The 21,069-nt window shown below is 41.2% G+C and overlaps 1 protein-coding gene across 1 annotated transcript in view; it reads right to left on the reverse strand.

The window, feature by feature from the left end:
• Positions 1-817: 817 nt before the first annotated feature.
• Positions 818-21,069, reverse strand: part of LOC142379820 (transmembrane protein 65-like) — a 29,616-nt gene continuing 9,364 nt past the window's right edge. Inside the window, exons 3-8 of the mRNA XM_075465112.1 lie at positions 15,684-15,728; positions 13,033-13,100; positions 12,194-12,248; positions 8,912-8,954; positions 3,698-3,803; positions 818-3,160 (exon numbers count right to left, since the gene is read on the reverse strand). Of these exons, the coding sequence (XP_075321227.1) occupies positions 2,990-3,160; positions 3,698-3,803; positions 8,912-8,954; positions 12,194-12,248; positions 13,033-13,100; positions 15,684-15,728 (488 nt within the window). The 3' untranslated portion in view covers positions 818-2,989. The remainder of the gene's footprint in view (positions 3,161-3,697; positions 3,804-8,911; positions 8,955-12,193; positions 12,249-13,032; positions 13,101-15,683; positions 15,729-21,069) is intronic.

A 21,069-nucleotide genomic window follows, 5' to 3' on the forward strand; every position in this document is an offset into this window, starting at 1 on the left:
GTGGCTCTTTTGCTTCCAACATAGTTTAACTATTAACTATGCAATCTCGTATTTGAGTAAAAGTTACAGCTTCTCTGACTTGGAATTAAACTTGAAAATCAAAAGGTAAAAAAGAATGAACAAATCCGGTTTTTAAAAGACAAAAGCCATCGGACCTGCAAGACATTTTCATCCATGTGGTGATAGTTCTAACAGGAGATAATCGAAGACATCCCACAAAGTCAGGCTGTTCAAATCTTTGCTGTTATATTATATTTGTCTTTTTTTTAATTTTTTTACATGTGTTCAGAGCACAAACTGAAAGTCTACTTTGGATCCCCCGCCAGAAAAAGAACCCACAAACACTAACAGAAAAGTCCTGAAGTAAAAAAAACAAACAAACAAACAAAAAAAACGCACCTATACAGTAAAGGATTTTTATGCTTTCTGGATTTTAACTCCAGTCTGAAGGATTGCTGGAACAAAACTGTGCCACCTTCAGGCCATGACACCAAGTGGGCAAACTTAATACTCTCAGAGAAACTCCTGGACGTTGAAGCTTTGTGTCGCTGCGTTTTTTTCTAAATCAACATGACAAATGTAAGCAGCCAACTCACAGCATTATACAACACAATCAGAATGGTGCCTTAAAAAGTTGTGTTTTGCTTGTGTGCTGTAATAAACAACCGGTAAACCCCCCCAAAAATTAATGAATTCATGTGCTTTTTCCATTCAGCTTTGATTTAACATTGCAAACCTAAATCTAAGTTTTTAATTGTAAACCTTGTTTGCCTTCCTTCCAATAACAAATATGTTTAGCAATGTAGTGAAAAGAGAGTCTGTGAAAGGACAACAAGCTCCTTTGCAATAGTTTATTATTTTTTTCTCTCTACGACTGACTGCAATCTTAACATGGACCTTAATTCCCAACGCAGGCATTTTAGCGAAACAACTCGAGGAAACAAAGAGTTACAACCATTGTAAAACACATCTTGTCAATCAAGCAGTCATTTTCATGAGATTCTTTTCATCATCCTGACACATCGAGTCCCAACCTACATTCCGCAGTTAGCGGTTCATTTCCCAGCAGAGAGCTCTGTGACCTCCGCATGACCTCTAAAAACCGATCCCGTCTTGAGAAGAAGCGCACGAAATTCCTTGTGCTTCGCCAGAGTCGCAAAAATCTAAATTGTGGAGGAAAAAAAGTGGCATCTTTCACATGTTAAAAGTTTTCTTTCCGTCTCCCGTATCTCTCTTGTTCGCCTTCGCGATTTACATGTTGTGCTGTTAAAGCTTAGGGTCACACTCAGGTTTTTTTTATTTTTTTTTTATTCAGTCTTAGTCCTAATTTTTATTACAGTGCATGCAAGGTGGAAATCAAGCAATCAGATCAAAAATCCCAACTTAATAAATATGTTCATTTCTTTGTACATTTTGTTCATTTTCATCACTCTTAAATATCTCAATCTCCCACAAAGCACACAGCTAGAAAGACCACACACAAGGTAAGTCTTCTTTGTGAGGTTTTTTTTAGAGCACGTTTAGCGAATGTGGGGAGGAGCTGTAACAGCCTTCCAGTCAGCGAAAAGTGTTGGAAAATGTAGACGACAAAGATGTACTTTGTCGTGGCAAATAGTCTCCAATTTTAACCTACATAAATATGAATATTAAGAGAAAAATGACTGCTTCCTTCCATCTCAATTGCTAGACGGATTCAACTCCTAAGAAACACTTCAGCGTGGCTGCGAAATGAGTGGGCTGTGCCAACATCACAAGAAGAAGAAGAAGAAAAAAAAAAACTGTAGATTGCCTTGAGAGTATATCAAGAGGAAATAATCATATAGTTAGGCTGTCTTAAGAAACTCTTCTTAGGCTGAACTTGAATACTTTTTACGGGGAGGGGGGGTTAAACGGGTGAACAATCACGCGCAGGGCTGTGGAAGCTGCTCTACTTAACTTTAAGAAAATGAACACTCCTGTCAACCAGAGGATGGCAGTACAGCAGAGTAGAATAGTAGAGTTACTGGAAGAAATTGTGCGTTAGTACAAGCAGAAAGAGTCATCTCTCAAAACGCAAAAATGACCATATGTTACCAAAAATAACCAGCTAAACTGCAGTGGTGAGCTGCACAAGAGATGGGGTTATATCTGACAAATCATGTGGTATTGGAGCGGGGGGGGGGGCTTGAGTGCAAAGACAGAGGTCTTAGCTGGTGAAATGTTTGTATTTCCCATTTTCCTGCAGGCAGCTATTCTGTTTTTCTTCAAACTGCTTCAAACTATAAAAGATTTAGTGAAACTGTTGCATACGTTTCAAAAGGGAGCCATTTGAGAATGTTTGGGGAAAAAAAAAAAAAAAAAGTAAGAAGCTACTATCACGCCTTCAACGGCCAGGAACTCACCGGCTGTCGTGGATTTCCTTCTAAACGGAAGGCGCTACCGCTTTGATTCATAACCATCATGGCTGAACGGGAAACAGAAAATATCATCGCGGCATAATTTAAATTCCAAATCAATCTGACTGACTGAAGATCTCTGTCAGAGTCGTCTCTGAGTGAGTTCTAACGTCGTTTTGTTTCATCGCCCTGGTTCCTAAACTTCTTGTGACATTTTAGGGATCCTTCAGGCACCCTACCTTCCATCTAAGCATATGCAGTCAAAGCTTCGGAACCGTTTGAACGGACTCAGAGCAGGACTGAGCCCGCTGTAATGTTAGATAAAGAAATCCGTGTCAGCCGGTGAGGAGGAGGTGAAGTTATGGCGCAACAGTTGGCATCAGCCGAATCTCGTCTCTTCAAGAGATGACCTCCTTCCTGTGTTTAGTTTCAGAGTCTGCAATCAAATATTATCGAAAATCCTTCACAGAATACTTCACATAGTTTGACTAATTGCTGTTAAGTGCCTGGTGGTTTGCCAGTTTTCCTTACACTCCAGTGGCCGTGGAAGTCCAGTATTAGTTCAGTATTCTCATGGATTCCAACAAGTATCCACCTTGAGGGGGTTGCAAGTTTCAGTTTTTGCTGCCCTCTGTTGGAGCAGGTGGTGACTGCGATTCCTCCCCCGCCTCTGCCTCTGCCTCTGCCTGGCCTTCCTTCTTCTTCTTCTTCTTGTCGTCGTCCTTGAAGAAGAGCAGGGGAAACATACCGAGGATGCAGCCAATGCCCACACCGATGGCTTTACCCTGCGTGGAGGAGGAAAACAGGGACGTGATAAATCCTGAATAAAACCTCGCCAAGTCAGAAAGTGACCCACAGAAAGACACATTTCAGCTTTACGACTCGTCGTACACCGACCTTATTTTGGACAACTGCTGGAGACGCTACCTTTGCCCCTTTCTCTTTCTCAATCTGAGCTGGGTCTGTCTGGCCAGAGCATTTAGACCAGCGTCATCATCACTTTATTGTGACATGTATTTCCTGACCTCCTAAAACAGTTGGCTCTATTAGTCGCCTTTCAACGTGACTACAATAGTTAACTAATTGCATTTCACACTTCAGCAGTCAGAGCATATTAAAAATCCTTCGGGCCAAATTTAGCCCTCAATGATTTAAAGGGCGCATCACACGGAATTGGTTTCCCGTTGTCAATGCGCAAAGAGCTAACCTGGTTTGGTGGTTACAACTGCATTACACAGTCACTAAAAAAAATCTATGATACCATCAAAGAAATCAAGTTGTGTGGGACAAACTCGGATTTGGAGGGAGACACTTTGTCATACCGTGTGACAGCTGACCCTCGTCTGCCACATATCCGCCTGTTTTGGGCTCAGGTCAGGAATCTGCATCCCCAACCGAGACGCCAGAGCCTCCACATAACCTGCCAGCCTGTGGAGGGGGAGAGGCAGACAGATGATGGACAGAAAAAGAAAAAAAACAAAACAATAAACACAACAAAGTGCAGCACAGTGAGAAAATAAACAGCTCTCCTCAGTGAAACGCGGCGGAGATCCATTAATATCTCAGCGTGGAATAGAAAATAAAATGTTCCACTCAGAAACTCACACCACACATAATTAACATCTGTTAAGGCTTCGGGCCACTTCTGTAATTAGCATGTAGATTAAATCCACATCTGCTTCTTTGTGTTTGAATTGTAGCTGTTCACATAATGATCTCCTCTTGATATTTCTCCATTAAACCATCAGCAGAGCAACACTTTTCTTTCCCAGCGTGGCGAAGCAATCCACCAAATTTACTGGTAATAAGGACATGAGAAAAAAATAAAAATCGGCAGATTCAAGTCCCACTCTGCTCCTCGTTGTTGCTGCCATCTGTCGTGAAACCAGCAGGATGTGCTCAAACAGCGGGGAGAAGAAGTGACGAAGCCTCCAGAGAGTGTGACTGGAGTCATTTCCTGAATTGTTCATGATTTATATGGACGGTAGAGCAAAGACGGATTGATAAAGAAATCCTTCAGACACTCATAAATCACCCAAAACTTAACACTTGCCATTTCAGTTCATGAATTTTGTTCGATGTGGAGCACTAAATAATCCCGCGTACAGATTTATAAACCAATGAGTCTGTGACACTCAAATCTACAAGTGAAATGCCACTTTTTTTCCTTGCCTTTACAGATATGGGCGTAGAAGCAGAAATACCCATTTCTTGAATTCAATGAAGTTTTGGGCAGGAAGTAAAGACACAAAGAAGGATGATGCCCATAATTACTCGTAAAAGAACTGTTGCATAGAATTAAAACATCTTAATGCCACATTTGCACACTGCAACTGCTGCTGATGATAAGTGTGCTCTGATATTGGGTGCACAGCTGGTTAAACATGCAGCACAGAGTAAATCACGGCCCAGATTGTAATTTATCCCATGATCCAAAACCAGTAACCTCTAATGGCCCAGGGGCCTGATGCATAAAACTCTGACTTTGTTAATGAATGCATGCATTTAGCCAGTTTTACAAAGTTGTGCTCATGTATGGTGCTCTCTTCTAAATCTTAATCATCACGAAATTTTACGAACATACACCAGCTGGTTTTACAGACATAATTATGAAAGCAATGGCAAAAGCAGAAGCACAGCTTTAAGCTAAAGTGAAAGTAAAGAAGAGAACATCCATTTCATCCGGTAGACTCAGAAACTGCAAACAACAAGCTGGGGAGTAGAGAAAGTAACAGAACGAGGTAAAACCAACACGGAGATGATCAGGAGGGAGATACAAATGTACACATGGAGCTTGGTAGATTGCCTTTTATTTATCTATTTTTGGTCTTTTTCCTAAGCGGCCCAGTGAAACCTAAAATGCCGCACGAGCCAGCCGTCCTCATGCGCAAAAGGATCCGAAATGAACTCTAAATACTTCCCTTCGTAAAGTCGCGTTAGCTACGACACCAGAGCAGCCTTTCTTTGCATACTACAGCTACACAGAATCAAGCATCCTGATTATACTAAGGAGAAAGCTCTGGGAATGTCTGCTTTGTTTCACATGGAGAATGTGGGAAGCGTGCACATTCTTTATTCATAAACACGAGTTTTTAAGTAGGAAAAATGGAACGCGTGCGTTTGATGCGTACGCAGCATTCTTGCATCTGACTCCAGCTGTGACATGAAATGCACAAAGAAAGAAAAAAATTTAAAAAAAAGGCAAAAAAGTTATGTGTACCTGGTCCCAGAATTCACATTGCTCATCATAAACCAAGCCATAAACATGTGAGGTACTCCGGAGTTCTGCCTTGTGACAAGGCATACGTCACAGTAAGTGTTGCGAGTGCTCTCAGGAGCAAAACTTCAGAAATTAAGAACCATCAGCGATAATCTAGTCTGTCATCGTGCCAAAGTGGGTAACTGAACCGGAAGGCCCAGCAAACGGGGCTACAGTTACTGTAGAACAACTTCATCAAGCCAAACAACCGTCTCAGCAACGCTCAAACATCCAACTTTTATGGTAGAGAAGCTACACTGAAGGGTAAAAGGGACGTGAAAAGTCTCCTTCATCTGATGATGATGGAGAACTGTCATGTGTCGTGACATGGGCCCAAAGCGTGAGAAAAGACATTTAGTTGAATATTTGGACCCAGGTCTGGTTCAGTCATTGGCACTAATGGATCCGTCCACGGTTCACTGAACACACAAATGAGCTGCAGCTGGAGCTGTCGAGTTTGGGGAGCGATAGTAGCGTGTAGCGTATCTGTATTCTTTTTTTTGTCTTTGGGGCATCATCCAAATCTTTTAGATTAATCCGTTAGATTCCTCCGGCTGCGCAGCAACACAGGCGCTCCTCGCCGAGACAAATTCAGTCCAAATCTTGAACGTGCTAATGACAGAATAACACAAAACCATTGAGGTCAGCAACTGAAAATCTGTGGCTATCCCAATGAAACTTACTGCAGGCTTATGCCCAGAGTCTCAACGTGAGGCGAACTGTTCACGGTATGAGAAGCAGACAGCAGCATGAAACATGAGCTGGCTGCATCACAAGGAATCAAAACTCCAATAATCACTTTATCATCAGGAAAAAGACACTTGTGGAGGCCGATCCACCCGCTTTCACAACATTTCTTTGTGCTTTTCTTGTAGTTCTCGATATGAGAACTATTAAAGCATTAGCCTAATATGGAGAGTAGAGATCATTTAAGCAGAAATATGAATCATAATCTGTGAAAAACATCAAGTACAAGGAACAAAATGGTTCTAATCGTTGATGAGCCACAGTCAAACAGGAGTTTTAAAAGTGCCGGGGCTGATTGTTTGAGAGTAACTGAAATGACAGTCCTCCGACACGCTGAACTCCAACTCTGCCAAAATGTAAACGAGCTTCAATCAGCTGAAGCGTGACTGAGCAAATCACTGAATCAACTCCCGTCCATGACAGATACTGGCCTATTAATCTCCCAAGAGAAGACAGTGTGAGATTTCCCCCTCAGAAATTATTCAATTATCACGCTGTGATTAACACTTAACAAAGATCTTAGGAAAATAAATCTGAGAAATTTAGAGCTCAGTCATCCGTTCATTCTTTGCCTCCATCTGGTTTTCATAACTCATGGTCATAAATATGATCCAAGTTCTTCCAGGATGCAACTCGTGTATGTAAAAAAAATTGAGATATTAATGGATCTCTGTCAAGAAAGAGGCTGGGAGTCAAATCTGTGTCCCTCAAGTTCGTGTAAAACTGGGGGCCTTTTCTGCCCCAGAAAGTCACTGACGCACTGTGTCCATCAGTTGGCTGAGGCTGAACTAAGCTGAAGCATCAGTAACAACTCACTGAATGGTCAGAGTGACTCATGAGCCAAAACATTTGGCAACAATACACACAACAGGGGTATGACAGGGGGTAGTCATGCACAAAATGCCAAAATATGAACTCGAAAGGAATCAAATCTGCTCAAACAAGAGCATAAGTGGATCTGAATGCACAAACCACAGTGCAGGGAACACGAGAGGTAAGTCACTGTTTAAGGAAAACACACACTGAGTGGGAGGATTTATTATCAATCGCTAATTATGGAGTTGTGGCGGGGGCCAGTGGATTAAACTGTACTCCTACAGCTTCTAAGTGTGTTCCTTTCTGTCCTCCTCTCACCTCTTTCGCTATCGACACAGTACAGAAGCTGAAATGATATCAGTTCTCCAGAAAAACTTCTGAACCATTCGGAAGAAACACTGCAGAAACATAAAAGAGGGTTCTGTGGCAATGACTGAACGATGGCTTTCTTTGAGCTGTTTCAGAGGGTAGAAACTGCAGAGGTTTACGCTGACCTTTATCCAAGTGAACTGCAGGAAAAGGGCAACAAAATATGATGCAGTATATTCATGCATTTGCCATTTGCTGTTAACCAGTAAGGGCAGTAATTAAAAGGTTGAGACCACAGCAGAGTGCACACTGGACCTGCAAAACAGCTGTTAGATGAGGCACTGCTTTGTGTTGTGCCCGTCAGATGCTTGGCTCGGTCAGCGTTTTAACCCACAACCTCCGTAAGGACCATCCTGAGCTTCCTTCTGACCTTTCAACTGGCACTTAGATGCTACCGACACGCAGACTAATTCAAGTGCAGAGTACGAGCCTTTTTTACACGAGCCAATGTTGCAGTGAAGGACACGCGAGGGAGCTCCACGGGGACAGCAGCAGATAAACAGGTGAAGGCTGTGCATCTATCAAAATTGTGAAGGAAAAAAAACCCTCTCCGTATGCTCCTATCAATTCTCACCTTGACGAGCAGACCATAAAGTCTTTTTTTCTTAAGATGACTGAATGGCAGTGAAACTGTGTGCGTCTGCTGAGAATGTCACCACGGTTTGACCAATCCGTCAAACAGATGGGCCGCAGAGGAAACGGCACGTCCCACGGTCGCAGAGTGTCTCCATTCTTTGCATCATTGCTTTTTCTCTATGTAAGACTAATAACAGACCCAAAAAAAGTGTTGTTTCCCTAAAACAATCTATCAGTCTGTTGATACCAACAACTATTATGTTGCTTATTATGGTAGATAAGGCTAATTATGCTCAATGTGCTCAATTTGGCCACTAGGTTGCCCTGAAATGAAGAACAAAGGACACAAACTGCAGTCATCTGAAAGGATAAAGGACAAAAACAGCTTCTTATAGTGATCAATTTCTTCCTCGCTCTCCCTTAATGCTTATGCTCATCTTCCCGTTAGCAATAATTACTGCTCAAGACTGAAAAATTGAACGATGAAGTGAAAAAGTCTTTCAAATGAACCTCTGTTTATCAGAATATGTTTAGACTGTGTCTGGAAACACCATATCGCTGCAAACATCCACGAGTCAGGATGTAAATGTCCACACTGGCACAGATTTTCTTAATCTTTCATTACTGAGTAAATGATTGTTCGGATTTCAAATGGGACTGAACAGCTTGGCTTTGTGTCCACCTATAACCCGTCAGGATTTGGACAGTCACGATGGAAAATGAGTCCCCTTTTTCTCTGTGGCTTTATGTGTGCGAGTGAAATCCTTACCCCAGTCCTGCCAGGTCTGACACCAGGTTGCCAAGAGCAGCAGCTGCAGGAAATGCGAAATGATAAACATGATTAGAAAATGAGTTTAAAGGATTTAAGATAGGACAGCCAAAAAAAGGTGCAAGGCACGGAATGTGTTCAATTATTTCATAATGCAACCACGAAGATATGTCTGACACTCGGCTCCATCTTCACCTGCTTTGGAGGTCGTGTGGTATTCACATTAACAGTTAATGACATTTGCTCACTTCAATGACAATACATGTGAGGTGTGGCTCGAGTTTCACAATCATGATGAAAGACAAGGTGAAAAAAAAAGAAAAACAGACACAAGGTGGGTATAGTCCTTTTACTTAGTGAGATTATTATTTTTTGGGGCTAATCTAATGGCTGTCACAGAATACACTAGATATAAAAGATGTTTGTCATTAAAGCGGCTCGGCTCCAGCTCAAAAAAAAAAAAAAAAAAAAAAAAGGGAACAAGGAGAGAGCCTCTCCAAATCAAGAAGAGCCAGTTAAGATAGTTCTGGCTCCTCCTTTTAGAGGTTTGATAGAAATGACCGGCTGGGCCGAGGCAGCGTGGTGGATCCGAAACTCGCTGGGCGGATTCCATCTCCGAGCTGGCTTGACCCAGGCGGAGCTGGGGGAAGTTACCTTAAAGGAAGAAAATCAATCATTGTCTGCCCTGCTACTAAACTATCCTGAAATGTAATCAGCAATTTGTAGAATGATGATGGATGATGATGAGTTGGCTTTTAGCTGTTGCCATTTCAGTCTTTTTGGAGCCAGAGGGGATCCTATTTGTACGAGAGGCTTAAACCAGAGATTGGTACCTTAAATGTTAGGGGAGAAGAACTTTTCGTCTTTGAGACATAACTTCCATCTAATTATAGGGGTAAATCAGAGGGGCACTGATCAGCGTAAGTTAATTAAGAAAAGGACACCATAATTGCTTTTGGGACAATGTATCGACTGGGCATTTCTTGGGTCCACAGTTGGCCACTTAAATCTCTTAGGTGCAGTTCATGAGTGTGTGTCATGACATTGAGATTCAAATTTTATTGAATATCACCTGATGGCGTAAACAGGATCCCGAGAAAAAAGTGTGGGTTAAAATTCAATATTCCTCAACGTAAACACTTCTTCTGACTACCATAACCCATTTTCATGAAAGAATGTAAATTTAACTGAGGCTGAAGGTGAAGGTTGAGAGCTGAAGATTAAGCAGCCCTTCAGTTAGTCTCACATAACTGCACTACTTCCATTTTATACCCTACTTTATGATATTGCACTATAGCACTTAAGTGGTGACTTCCAAAAGGGTCAAATCCAGCATAAGTGGACCAGTATTGACAATATAGTATTTAGCCTGTGTTTGACCATGAATCCTTAAAGGTGTGTCAGTATATTTTACCACAGAACACTCTGGGCTCATTAAACAGACAGATTTACTCAACTCAACATGAGAGATCTGGGTCTGGTGGATGTTCTGCTGTTTGGATTTGTTACTGTGGAAAGTGTCTCCTCGGGGAGAAAATAAAAGCCTTTGCTTTACTTGTGTTTTCTCTATGACTCTGAGGTCAGAGTACTGCTGGAACTGCCACAGAAACTCTCAGGGGGATGGACATGAGGAGGAAAAGCAATCCCTGCAACAATAAAACTTTCATCTGACTTTGGTGTGAGGTTTTGAGATCTTCCATCTGATCTTGAAGCTACTGCAGCAACATATTTCCAAACAGCGTGTGACGGTCCCATGGTGTGCTCGCACATGTGACCAAATCACTAACATTAACCAGCGCAGAGAAATTCAGTTACAGCTACACAGTTTCTCTCTCACTCTGCGATAAACTCTCACTCTGGGAAATGTTTACCATGGGTCTCAGCAGGTCTACGAGTAGGAAAATAACAGAATGCAGACGTGCTTGCCCGAAGTATCAAAGCATCATCATAGGTCGTTGGTCTGTGTGAAGCAGTTAGAATGACTTAATCACAGATTTAGAAAATATAAAAATTTGTTCTCTTTGAAAAGAGGAAAAGCTTAAATATGCAGTATGCGTACAACACATGGTCAGCTGAACCTTTTCATTCTGTTTCTGTGCCAGATTTTTTTTTCCAACAAGTAAATAAATCAAAGGGAGACAGGCAGGCTTTTATTCTCAAATTGTGGTTAAAATGATAATTTAAGATTTTAGCCAACGAAGATAGATGTTGATTACCTTCCTTGTACCTTGTGGAACTTTCTAGATCTGCATCACAACCGGAGACCCTGTCTGCATGGGTATTATCCACTGATGAGGGCCATTGTTAGAAAAATGGGCCATGAAACTATGTGAATAAACTAAAGGAGGTTATGTAGACACCCTGAGAAACTTAGTTCTGTGCACGAACAACACCTTTTTATTTCTGGAAGCTCTCAGCGGCAACAAAAACACGAGCACACCTACACACAGTAGTGCTTAACCAGCTGCGTACTCCATTTTGCATGAGTGTAAATGAAGTACTTTTCAGTTTTGACTGAAAACTGAAAGAGGGATTTATTAAAACATACAATAAAAATCTAATCATGGTTGATGATTAGATGGCAAGTCTTGACAAAACCTGGCGACTCTGTTGTACTTGTGAATTGATTTCACCCTATTGAGGGGTTTTTCACATGAGTACCTCTGTGTAAACGCGTTTATCAGGCCAACTCAGCTGCAAAGCATTCACGGTACAGCCCCCATCTTCATCAAGCCAGGCGTGACACGTTTGCCTCCTACAAAGTGATTAGTGGCCTTCACCACAAACTCGACATCATTGCTAAATCACTCTGGACTGGGTTAAATACCTGAAAACCTCTTGATTTTCAGCGCCCACGATGTCCCTAATCTGGCAGCGATAAGTAAATGGAGTCTGACAGAAAGTGGGCCGAGGCTGTGCTTCAGCTTTTTTTCCTCGTGGTTCTGTGAGCTAGATAGAGCAAACATAGCAGTCTCTGCCTCTAAAAATTGCTGCTTTGACCAAAATTGTCGAAACAAAGCTAAGATGCATGCAAATCAGATCATCAATTCCCAAAAATATATGAGAAACAAGTCAAAAACGTGTTAACTCTCATAGTGGCAGAATTGGCCAAAGGTTTAAAGGCAATCAACATGGTTGTTTCTGAGATTATCGACAAATTAATATACAGTAATCATAATCAAAATGTAATACATGTAATCTACAAATAACCCATTTAAGGATGTTTTTTTTAAAAATAAAGCTTGAAAATCAGGTAATGTTACAGTAAAGAGAGTCGCTTACCTGCCATAGTTGAAATACCGAGAATTACACCGATTGATAACTCGATCTGTGTGCCCTGAGAAGAAGATGGACAGAGGTGGCAGAGGCTGCTTTATAAGAGCGTAGCATGAGTGCATTGTGCATGAAAAAGACATTTTTATTTTGTCTCAGCGACATTCAAAGACGAATACGGAAATAGCTTATTTGAAGGGAAATTTAGAATCTTTCTGCGCATGGCTGCACAAACATGCGCTCAACACCGGACAATAATTGAAGTGCCAGTGTGTTAATAATGGCCAGTGATGCCAACTTCCTCCGTCTGAGGTGTTTTCATCCTCAGCATGTTTGTATAAATGATGCACATTTTTACTTTATCTACTATGAATGACCTTATTAAAGGTCTGAGTCATAGCGAGGCTTTCAAATTTCAACCAAGGACTACAGTCACAACTGTAGATGAGGTATAGAACTGTTGAAGACTACTTTTTTTAGGACTTGATGCCTTTAGTCTTTCAGTTTATTTTTTGCTGTACTTATTGTTGGCTCGTTGTCCCACATGATGTAGAAAGCAAGCCGGGACCTTCCGGGAGCCTTACTTTAATCAATCTGAACCGACAGCATAACAGCAAAAATCCGGAAGACCCAAGTACAGCCAGACCTTCTGGTGCACTTTTCATTATTTCGTTCAGTCAGGATTTCCTTGAAAGACTTCAGAAGGATTTAAAAGATAATAGACACGCTGGCAAACTATTTGTTTAGAAATTGTTCAAAGGCAAAAGGACAGAGGCAACAAGAGATAAAGCATCAGATAAATCAACAGCCCTCCCATTGTGAGAAAAAACAAGCGAGCTTATACTTACAGCAACGATCATAATGCAGTTGTCCAGGAATCCAAATCCAACAAAAGGGAGTGCATTGTGCAGCAGAACTGCAACGTAAAAACGTGAAATCGAATTATGATCAGACAGAGTAAACAACGTGTATTGGTTTTATTTGACTGTGTATTAATAAACAACAACCATGACCGTGTCTGGCTGAGCAGAACCACAACGAAAAGCAGAAACGTGAGTATGCAACACCTGACACTCAAATGTTGAGAAGCTGCTGGAGATGTTCGGAGGAAACTTGAATTGCTAACAAAAGTGCAAGGGCCACCTGATGAACAACACAGTTTCCAATTTCCCAACTTTGCAGGCTTCCTATTTGATGTATAAAACAACCCTTTAACTGTGGCGTTTCAGGCTAAAAACCAATCACATAGGAAACACCACCTCAGTGTTACAGCACCTGGTAAGACCACTGCCAACCAGCAGCAGCTCTGCAGCTTAGAAAAATGACCAGTCTCTTAACCCTTTAATATCCTGCTCTTCCACTTGGTAGAGCACATTTTCCCCTGACTGTACTCTTGTCTTATCAAAGATTAAGATTAAGATTGTCTGGAAGTCAACCTGCCAAAATAATCTCCAAAACTTGGTTTGGCTATGTAAACGCTAAAAGAAAGTATGTGTCATGACGTCACATTCCGATTATTATTAATCCTCCAAGAAAAAAGAAAACACACAAAGCAACTTTTTTTTTTTTCCTCTTGAAAGTGTTAAAAAATAAATAAATAATAATAATCTAATAGATTTTGTTTCTAAAATGAAAATGTGAACGACATTGCCTAAATATCCAACAGCTCTATTCCCAGGACCACAGCACGGTGTAATGTGCAGTGTCTATGGATTAGATAATATTGAAAGATCAATGTACTGTGGGCGCTTTGAAATCAAATTTTAAGATTTCCCCACATTATGTAAAGTAGTGTCATCTCTGATCTCAAATGTCAGGTGAAATCAAATAACTTCAAGAGCACTACAGATGCAGAGCGCTGCTTTTTTGCAAAGAACAGACAAACCTAGCAGGTTGCAACAGCAACACTTCTGGTGCCAAATGGCTATATTTTAATATCCTAACAGCTCTGAAAGAAAAGATCACAAGGAGTCTTGAATTCTAAGTAAAGCACCTCTTATCCTGCACCTCATTGTTAACAAGCATTCTCTCGCCATCTTGGATCTTATCACTGCGCTTTCTGCGACCGGGGAACATTTTTCAGTGTTGGTGGGGAATTTTGTCTGTTTATTGTGACAGAATTCACATCTCAGTTTTCCTCTTTATGACTGACATGAATGGATTTCAGTCAGCTTCTGACCTTTCTTCTAATGTCACCGTCAGGCTAAACTTTTACTCTCTGGTTTAAAACTTAACTGTTTTGAACGGAGGCGCTTGGGCAGAGGTCTTCTCTCTTTATTTCCTTGCTAACTCAATAATTTTGATCTAACCTGCCTGAGGAGAAAATCCGAGCTCCGCAAAATGGGAATCTAAAAGGTCAAAAAAGCTGCTGCAGTCTCTGGTCACATCTGGAAGTGCTATAATGTTGTGCATTTATCGTTATTATTTTTCTAGAAAGGTTCATATTAGCTGTCTTTTTTTTTTTTTGGACTTTCTTCTTTTCTGTCTATTCAGTTCGGCCCAAATTAAGCTAAAAGATTTTGTCCATTAGGCAGTTTTAAAAGAATTTTCATCACATTTAAGGTCTAAATTTGTTCCCGTTGTAACAGAAAAGCACAACCATTTTCCCAACTTCTGCGACTCCTTGAAGCAAAAAAATGAGGTACCATTACACAACACAAAATCTCACTGTGATCACAGGTGTGTATGACACCCCCTGCTTTACTGACAGCGAGCTAGATCCATGTTCAGTGTATCACAAAGCAAGCAAAACGCCTTCTCAGCCGAGCAAGGGATGAACAACATTTCTAATATGAGGTCCCCCTGTATTTGTGTCAAATATAGGCTGTGCAAAAGACAGGTAAACAAAGGGCAATATCAACGGTGTAGGATTTCCAACCACATAGCAGGAAGAGAGGATGTTAAAAGTTGAGGTCATATCACCTGAAAACCCCAGAGTTGAGAAGAATTTAGCTGAGCAGGTGGGTTACATATAGTATGTACGCAGGCAGGACTACCAGAGCAAGGAGACGAAGACTGGTGGTGACATTCAATGGTAGCTTTTATTAAAACACCTAAGAGTGCTGTCAAGAGTATGAGTAAAACTAAAAAAAACAGAGTGTACTGAGCAAACAAAGGAAGACGAACTGACTAACTGACTGACTGAAACAAACCAGGATGGAACAGGACTGTATATTCACCATTTGTTTTACTTGCACGGCTACCTCTACATTATAAACACTCTAAGATACAGATAGGACTTTCATGTTACTCCTTTCATCCTATGAGAAATATAAAGGCCCATAGTGCAGGTTTACAATACAGCACAACTTCTTCTCTCCTACGAAACCATGAGCAGAAATTACTAGCAATATCCTGCTCATTGATTAAGACGAGGCTCTATTTTTCTTCCTGGCCGATTGATGGTTCAATGAAGGATGTCATTGAACAAGATGAAGGAGCAATTTTCAGATCTACAGCATGTTTATAATTCTGTACAAAAGAAAAACAGGCTTCTTACCGTATCTTAACTGGGCTGCAGTAGGTGGAGCGATCACCAGCCGCCCTGAAAAAGAAGGAGGAAAAAAGGGATTACAAAAGTATTCAAGTCTTCTCTGGCTTGTGTTTCTACGGATGTGAAAAGTCAGTAGAAATGTGAGTGTCTGTCTGGAAACACAGAGGAAGAAAAAGGGCCGGAAGGAAGAAAATTCTAGCAACATGGCAGAGGAGCTGAATGGTACTCAAGAGGAAAATGTGAGAAGGGGGGGGGGGGGGGGGGGGGGGTCAGCTTCTCCCTCATTAGCACTTCCCCAATAGACATGATGAGGACAAAAGCGATATCAGAACGATTATTCTGCTGCCAACTGGACCACAGACAAGCACAGTGATTATATGTGGCGTGTGTGCAGACAAACCAGAAGACACGAGGGTCGAGGAAAGATATTATTCTTCTGTCTCATCTACTAAATTAAAGTGATACATTTTATATAAAATTTTATTTAAAAAAAAGGTGACGATTGAGATCTAATTTAATTTCTTACACGCTGTGACACGCAACTCAAAGTAAGCCTGAAGATGAAGAGCTGTAACCTCCATCTGACATAAGAGAGACTGCAGGATAAACTTTAAAATGAATATACGATGAAGTGTCAAACTGGGAGAGACAGATTTATCCCGCAGTCGCCAAAAGCACCAGGATCTGCTGTAAAACAGGAGACAACTATACTGGCTATAAAGTTGAAGACACAAGCCAGGATCATTCCCTTTGCAGGTTCTTTGAAATTCGATCGACTGGCACAAGGTCAGTGGAAATGTCCAAATAATGAAGTCTGTTCCATTACTTTCAGGTTATTCTGCAGGGTAAAGTCAGGCTGGAGGAGTATTCGTTTAATGAATAATGGAGTCAACTGAACTCCCAACGGAGTCGGCTTCAACTTCTGCAACACACGTGCGCACGTGTTCACACAGACACACATGCACACATGCAGTCTATACCAGCCCTGATACAAATAAGAATGAGAGCAGAAAACTATTACTGCCCAGTATAGATTCCTGGAAATGACTAGCCACAGTTTGGGGATCAATACCAGAAGAAACAACCCCCCACGCAGAAAAAAAAAAGCATTCTTAATAGGGTGTGCAGCCACTATGTGCAATCAGAAACACTTTAGCTTGAGATCCAAATACATCAGTCCTTTAAGTGATCCTATCTGCCATGAAAAAAACCCATCTCCCTTCTTTCCTCCGTCCTGTTTTCCTCTCCTCCTATTTCCAATTCCTCTCGGCTCCTGACTCCGTGTCAGATTGCGAGCATCATACTACATTCTTTGGTTATACAACCAACCCATCTCGTGTTGCTCACACAACAGTCACCTCAGTGACGACGCTCTTATTGAAAAGGGAAAGTTCTACAGTACGCTGACCATCGATGCTCAGACACAGACACAGAGACAAACTAGCAGCAATGAAGATTCTATCCACAGGACAAAGTCCGGTACCCCAAACCATTTATGACTCATTCACCTTTTAATTAAAGATTTTAATGATCCACCTGTGGTCATCAGTGAGGCAATGTCACAACAGCTGCTATATCAACGGCACAAATTTTCCGACTGAAACTTCCCTCGGTGCTTAATTATTATTATTATTATTCTGATTTGACATCATCACAAAGTAAGATAGCTTGTCCATTATAAAGCACAATATTAATGGCTAGCAATTTGAAGAAATACCCGTTTTTAAAGAGGTCTCATGATAATAACTCATAATAATCAATATTTGCCTTTACAAAGCAACAGCCACTCGGCTGGTCCCAAATGTGAAATATCTTAAGTTTGGGGTTGATGGTTTGTATTTGCACACCACATCATTCCTATAAGATGGAAGCAGCTATGTTCCTTTCATAGTTGACATCACCCTATTGTTTCCCTCTGAATGTCACAGCTTGCAGTCGGTTTGTTTTCATAATTATTATTAAAGGATAAGACCGGTTTTTTGACATTGGGCCCTTGATTTCACATTATAACATGATGTTCTACTCACCCCTGCTTGTTGTTGGTCATTTGGAGCTGTTCCGAAGATATTCGAGAGGCGTCTGGCTGCTCTCTTGAGATATTCGGCCATGAAACGGTTTCCTATGGGCAAGCTTATACAGGCACAAACTATGCCGTTTATAATTTATTAATTACTGTACATTAGCACTGATAACGTGGAGGTGCGTCGCTTACTTAAAAAAATCCGGGTTATTGTAATTTAGATTTTTTTGTCGTAAAGTGGGTGTTACTGACGTCCTCGTCGTGCTACTGCCACAGACAGCCCACAGACCTGCTGCCTATTTATTCATTCGGCTAAAATTCAAAATTAGTAACCCGGATTTTTTTAAGTAAGCGACGCACCTCCACGTTATCAGTGCTAATGTACAGTAATTAATAAATTATAAACAGCATAGTTTGTGCCTGTATAAGCTTGCCCATAGGAAACCGTTTCATGGCCGAATATCTCAAGAGAGCAGCCAGACGCCTCGCGAATATCTTCGGAACAGCTCCAAATGACCAACAACAAGCAGGGGTGAGTAGAACATCATGTTATAATGTGAAATCAAGGGCCCAATGTCAAAAAAACGGTCTTATCCTTTAAGAACGGCATAGGAATGAGCAACTTTAGAAGATATGAGGTCATAAAAAAAGCAAATCTTTTTCCCTTGGAAGTCGTTAATCATCCTGTCTACACACTTTCTGGCTCTCTGTACCAGACAGAAAACAATGTGGTCATATCTCGCTGAATGATGCAAAATGTCTGTTTCCATCGATAAGGAGGAGACGTTGCAATACATAATTTATTCCAATCTAGAAGCCAATTTCTAGACTATTTTCCCACATCACTTAAAAATGATGAGGTCAAATAAAGCTGCAGCTGAATTACCATCTCATTATCAGTCACATGAAACGTGATAAAGGTCCCCCCCCCCCCCCCCGTCTGCTGGGCTTCATCCAGCCATTCATTAGAAAGAAGATGGCTGACATGACTGCGTGCCGACCCCAGAGCCCCTGCGGTCATCAGAGTATACTGATAGTGTAGAGTCTCATATCCCCCAGAGCTGCCGTCTTGGGAGAGTTGACTTTCAAACAGACAGGAGTGGTGAAACCATTTAATGGCCCGCGATGAGACACTAACCAGAGTCATTATTAAACACCAAAGCAGGCAAGTTTAATTTTGCACAAGCCTTCTGTTAAAATCCATCCTCTGACTGCAAGATAACCAGCAACAGCTGAAGCCTGTTTTTACAGGTAAACAAAAATCCTTTTGTGTCAAAGTAATAAAGAAAAAAAGGCTATAATCAGTCAGCGGCGCGCCTTGTATGAAATTCATTGTAAATTCCAAGACTCCTCCTCTGACGAATCATCCCAATACAAAATAAGTTAATATTTGTGTCATGAGCTGGTTGGATTTTACCCGCAGATGATAAGATTCTCTATCCTGCTTTATTTCTTCCCCGTTTGCCTGCTTCTTTGCTGCCGTTTAATTCAGGCGTCCATCGAAAGTAATATTTTCTTTTGTTGTCGTCTCTGTTTTGATTTGATAAATGGTTCGTTCCACTTTGCTACTTGGTGCTGGTAGTGTGAAGTGAGTTTTAGGAAGCGGTCTGAAGGGAACCAAAATCCAAGACTAAACGAATAAAAGTCTGTCAGCTCACTCCGAGTCTCCTTCGCAACGATAAAAAAAAAAAAAAAAAAAAAAAATCACAAATATGGGTGGTGAGATTTTCTGCAAATTCAGGTGCCCGTGTTATAGAGGCAGAAACAACAAGCGTTGCAGAGACTTTTTTCATTACAGGACTGTACACAGCAGCAAATGTAAGGGAAAGAAACACCCTTATTTCCCTTCAGGAGTTTATTGCTGATCTCGTTGAAGTGATTCTCTTTATCTGAGAGAAGTGCACGTAGTGTGTGAGTCTATACTTCGGGCTTTATGCATCTGAATCGCCTGAATTTAACTGCAGAGATGCACATGTGGTATTGGGTGACTGAGCCTGTGGTGTGTCTCAAAAGAGAGGAACAATGAAACCATTCATCACCTGCACAGCACCTTTGACGTGTGAGACAGAGAAGAGGAAATTACACAGCAGCGCACAGAGTGTGAGCCTAATGAACGGACAACTGTCAGAAAACACGAACTGGGAACAACCTGATGGAGAAGAACAAAACAGCAAAGGTGGGTCTTATCAGTCTGGTGAAAGGGTGAATAGATTTGCACAAAAAAAAATAAAAAAATAAAAAAATAAAAAAAATCGAAAGTAATGAAAGCAATCCGTATAAGCTGAACATCCAAGGGCAGGTTTCTGATCCTTAATGTCTTTTTTTCCACTATTCTTAGCAAACCAAACCCTCACACGTGGAGGATTCGGGGAAAGTCTCATTACAATATAAAAAGTTCTTTGTCCTGACAGTAAAATAATGAAGAGATTCTCATTAAATGCCAAATAAGCCAACCAAAGTGTTCCTTTAAAAAAAAAAAAAAAAAAAAAAAAAGGCACACAACCTGAAGGCAGTCATAGTAGTTATACTTCAGCAAACTATTTTTTCCCCTGTGAGATCACTGAACTCTGTGCTGAAACATAAGCAGTCTGGTCACCCAGCATACAGTTTAGGCGGCTGTGGGGTGCCTGAAACGGAAAAAAGATTAAATCCTTGAAGCTCTTCCTGATAAACAGTAAATCACAGGAGATGGGACAGACAGACAGGAGAAGTTTAGCTAGTCGCTGCGACAGAGTAGGAGGTACTGTTTTCACCTTGGGAGTCTAAAATATGACAGAAACATCTATCAAAGTATTTGAAAATGAGTTTGTAGTAGTTCTTTCTGCAAGTGTGACCTAGTATGACACTAACACACACGAACAAACACACAGGCAGTGCTCTTGCACTCATCCCATGGAAATGGTGATGCACACTGGCCACACCCACACTGTTACAAATCCTGCTGCAGTCCTCTAGTTCACTGAAATGGTCCTCAACCCTGAGGTTGAGTATTCAGTATTCACCAAATTAAGAGATAGATATTTCACAAGCATGCCATCGAATACTGTTCATCTGTATTTGTCTATCAATGAGCTGCGACAAAATAAAAAACAGCAAGAGAAGTCAGTTTCCATTAAGATAAACCCAGCACGACTGCAAAGCACTAAATACAGGCACGGAGAGAAACAGTAGCTGTAAAGTCTCTGCTGTAAGCGCTTACTTCAGTGCTTTGGGGCCGCGGTTAAAAAAATAAAATAAATAAATCAGTAGCCACGGGGAAAGTGAAGTAAGGTCAGCCGCAGAGGCCTCTGAGGGCCCAGGTACAAACCAGGGAGAGAACAGGGTGGTACCGCAGTTTGTAGCGGCCCATCTCATATAAGAACAAAAGGAAGT

Source organism: Odontesthes bonariensis, chromosome 5, assembly GCF_027942865.1.
Source record: "Odontesthes bonariensis isolate fOdoBon6 chromosome 5, fOdoBon6.hap1, whole genome shotgun sequence".
NCBI classification, from domain to species: Eukaryota; Metazoa; Chordata; class Actinopteri; order Atheriniformes; family Atherinopsidae; genus Odontesthes; species Odontesthes bonariensis.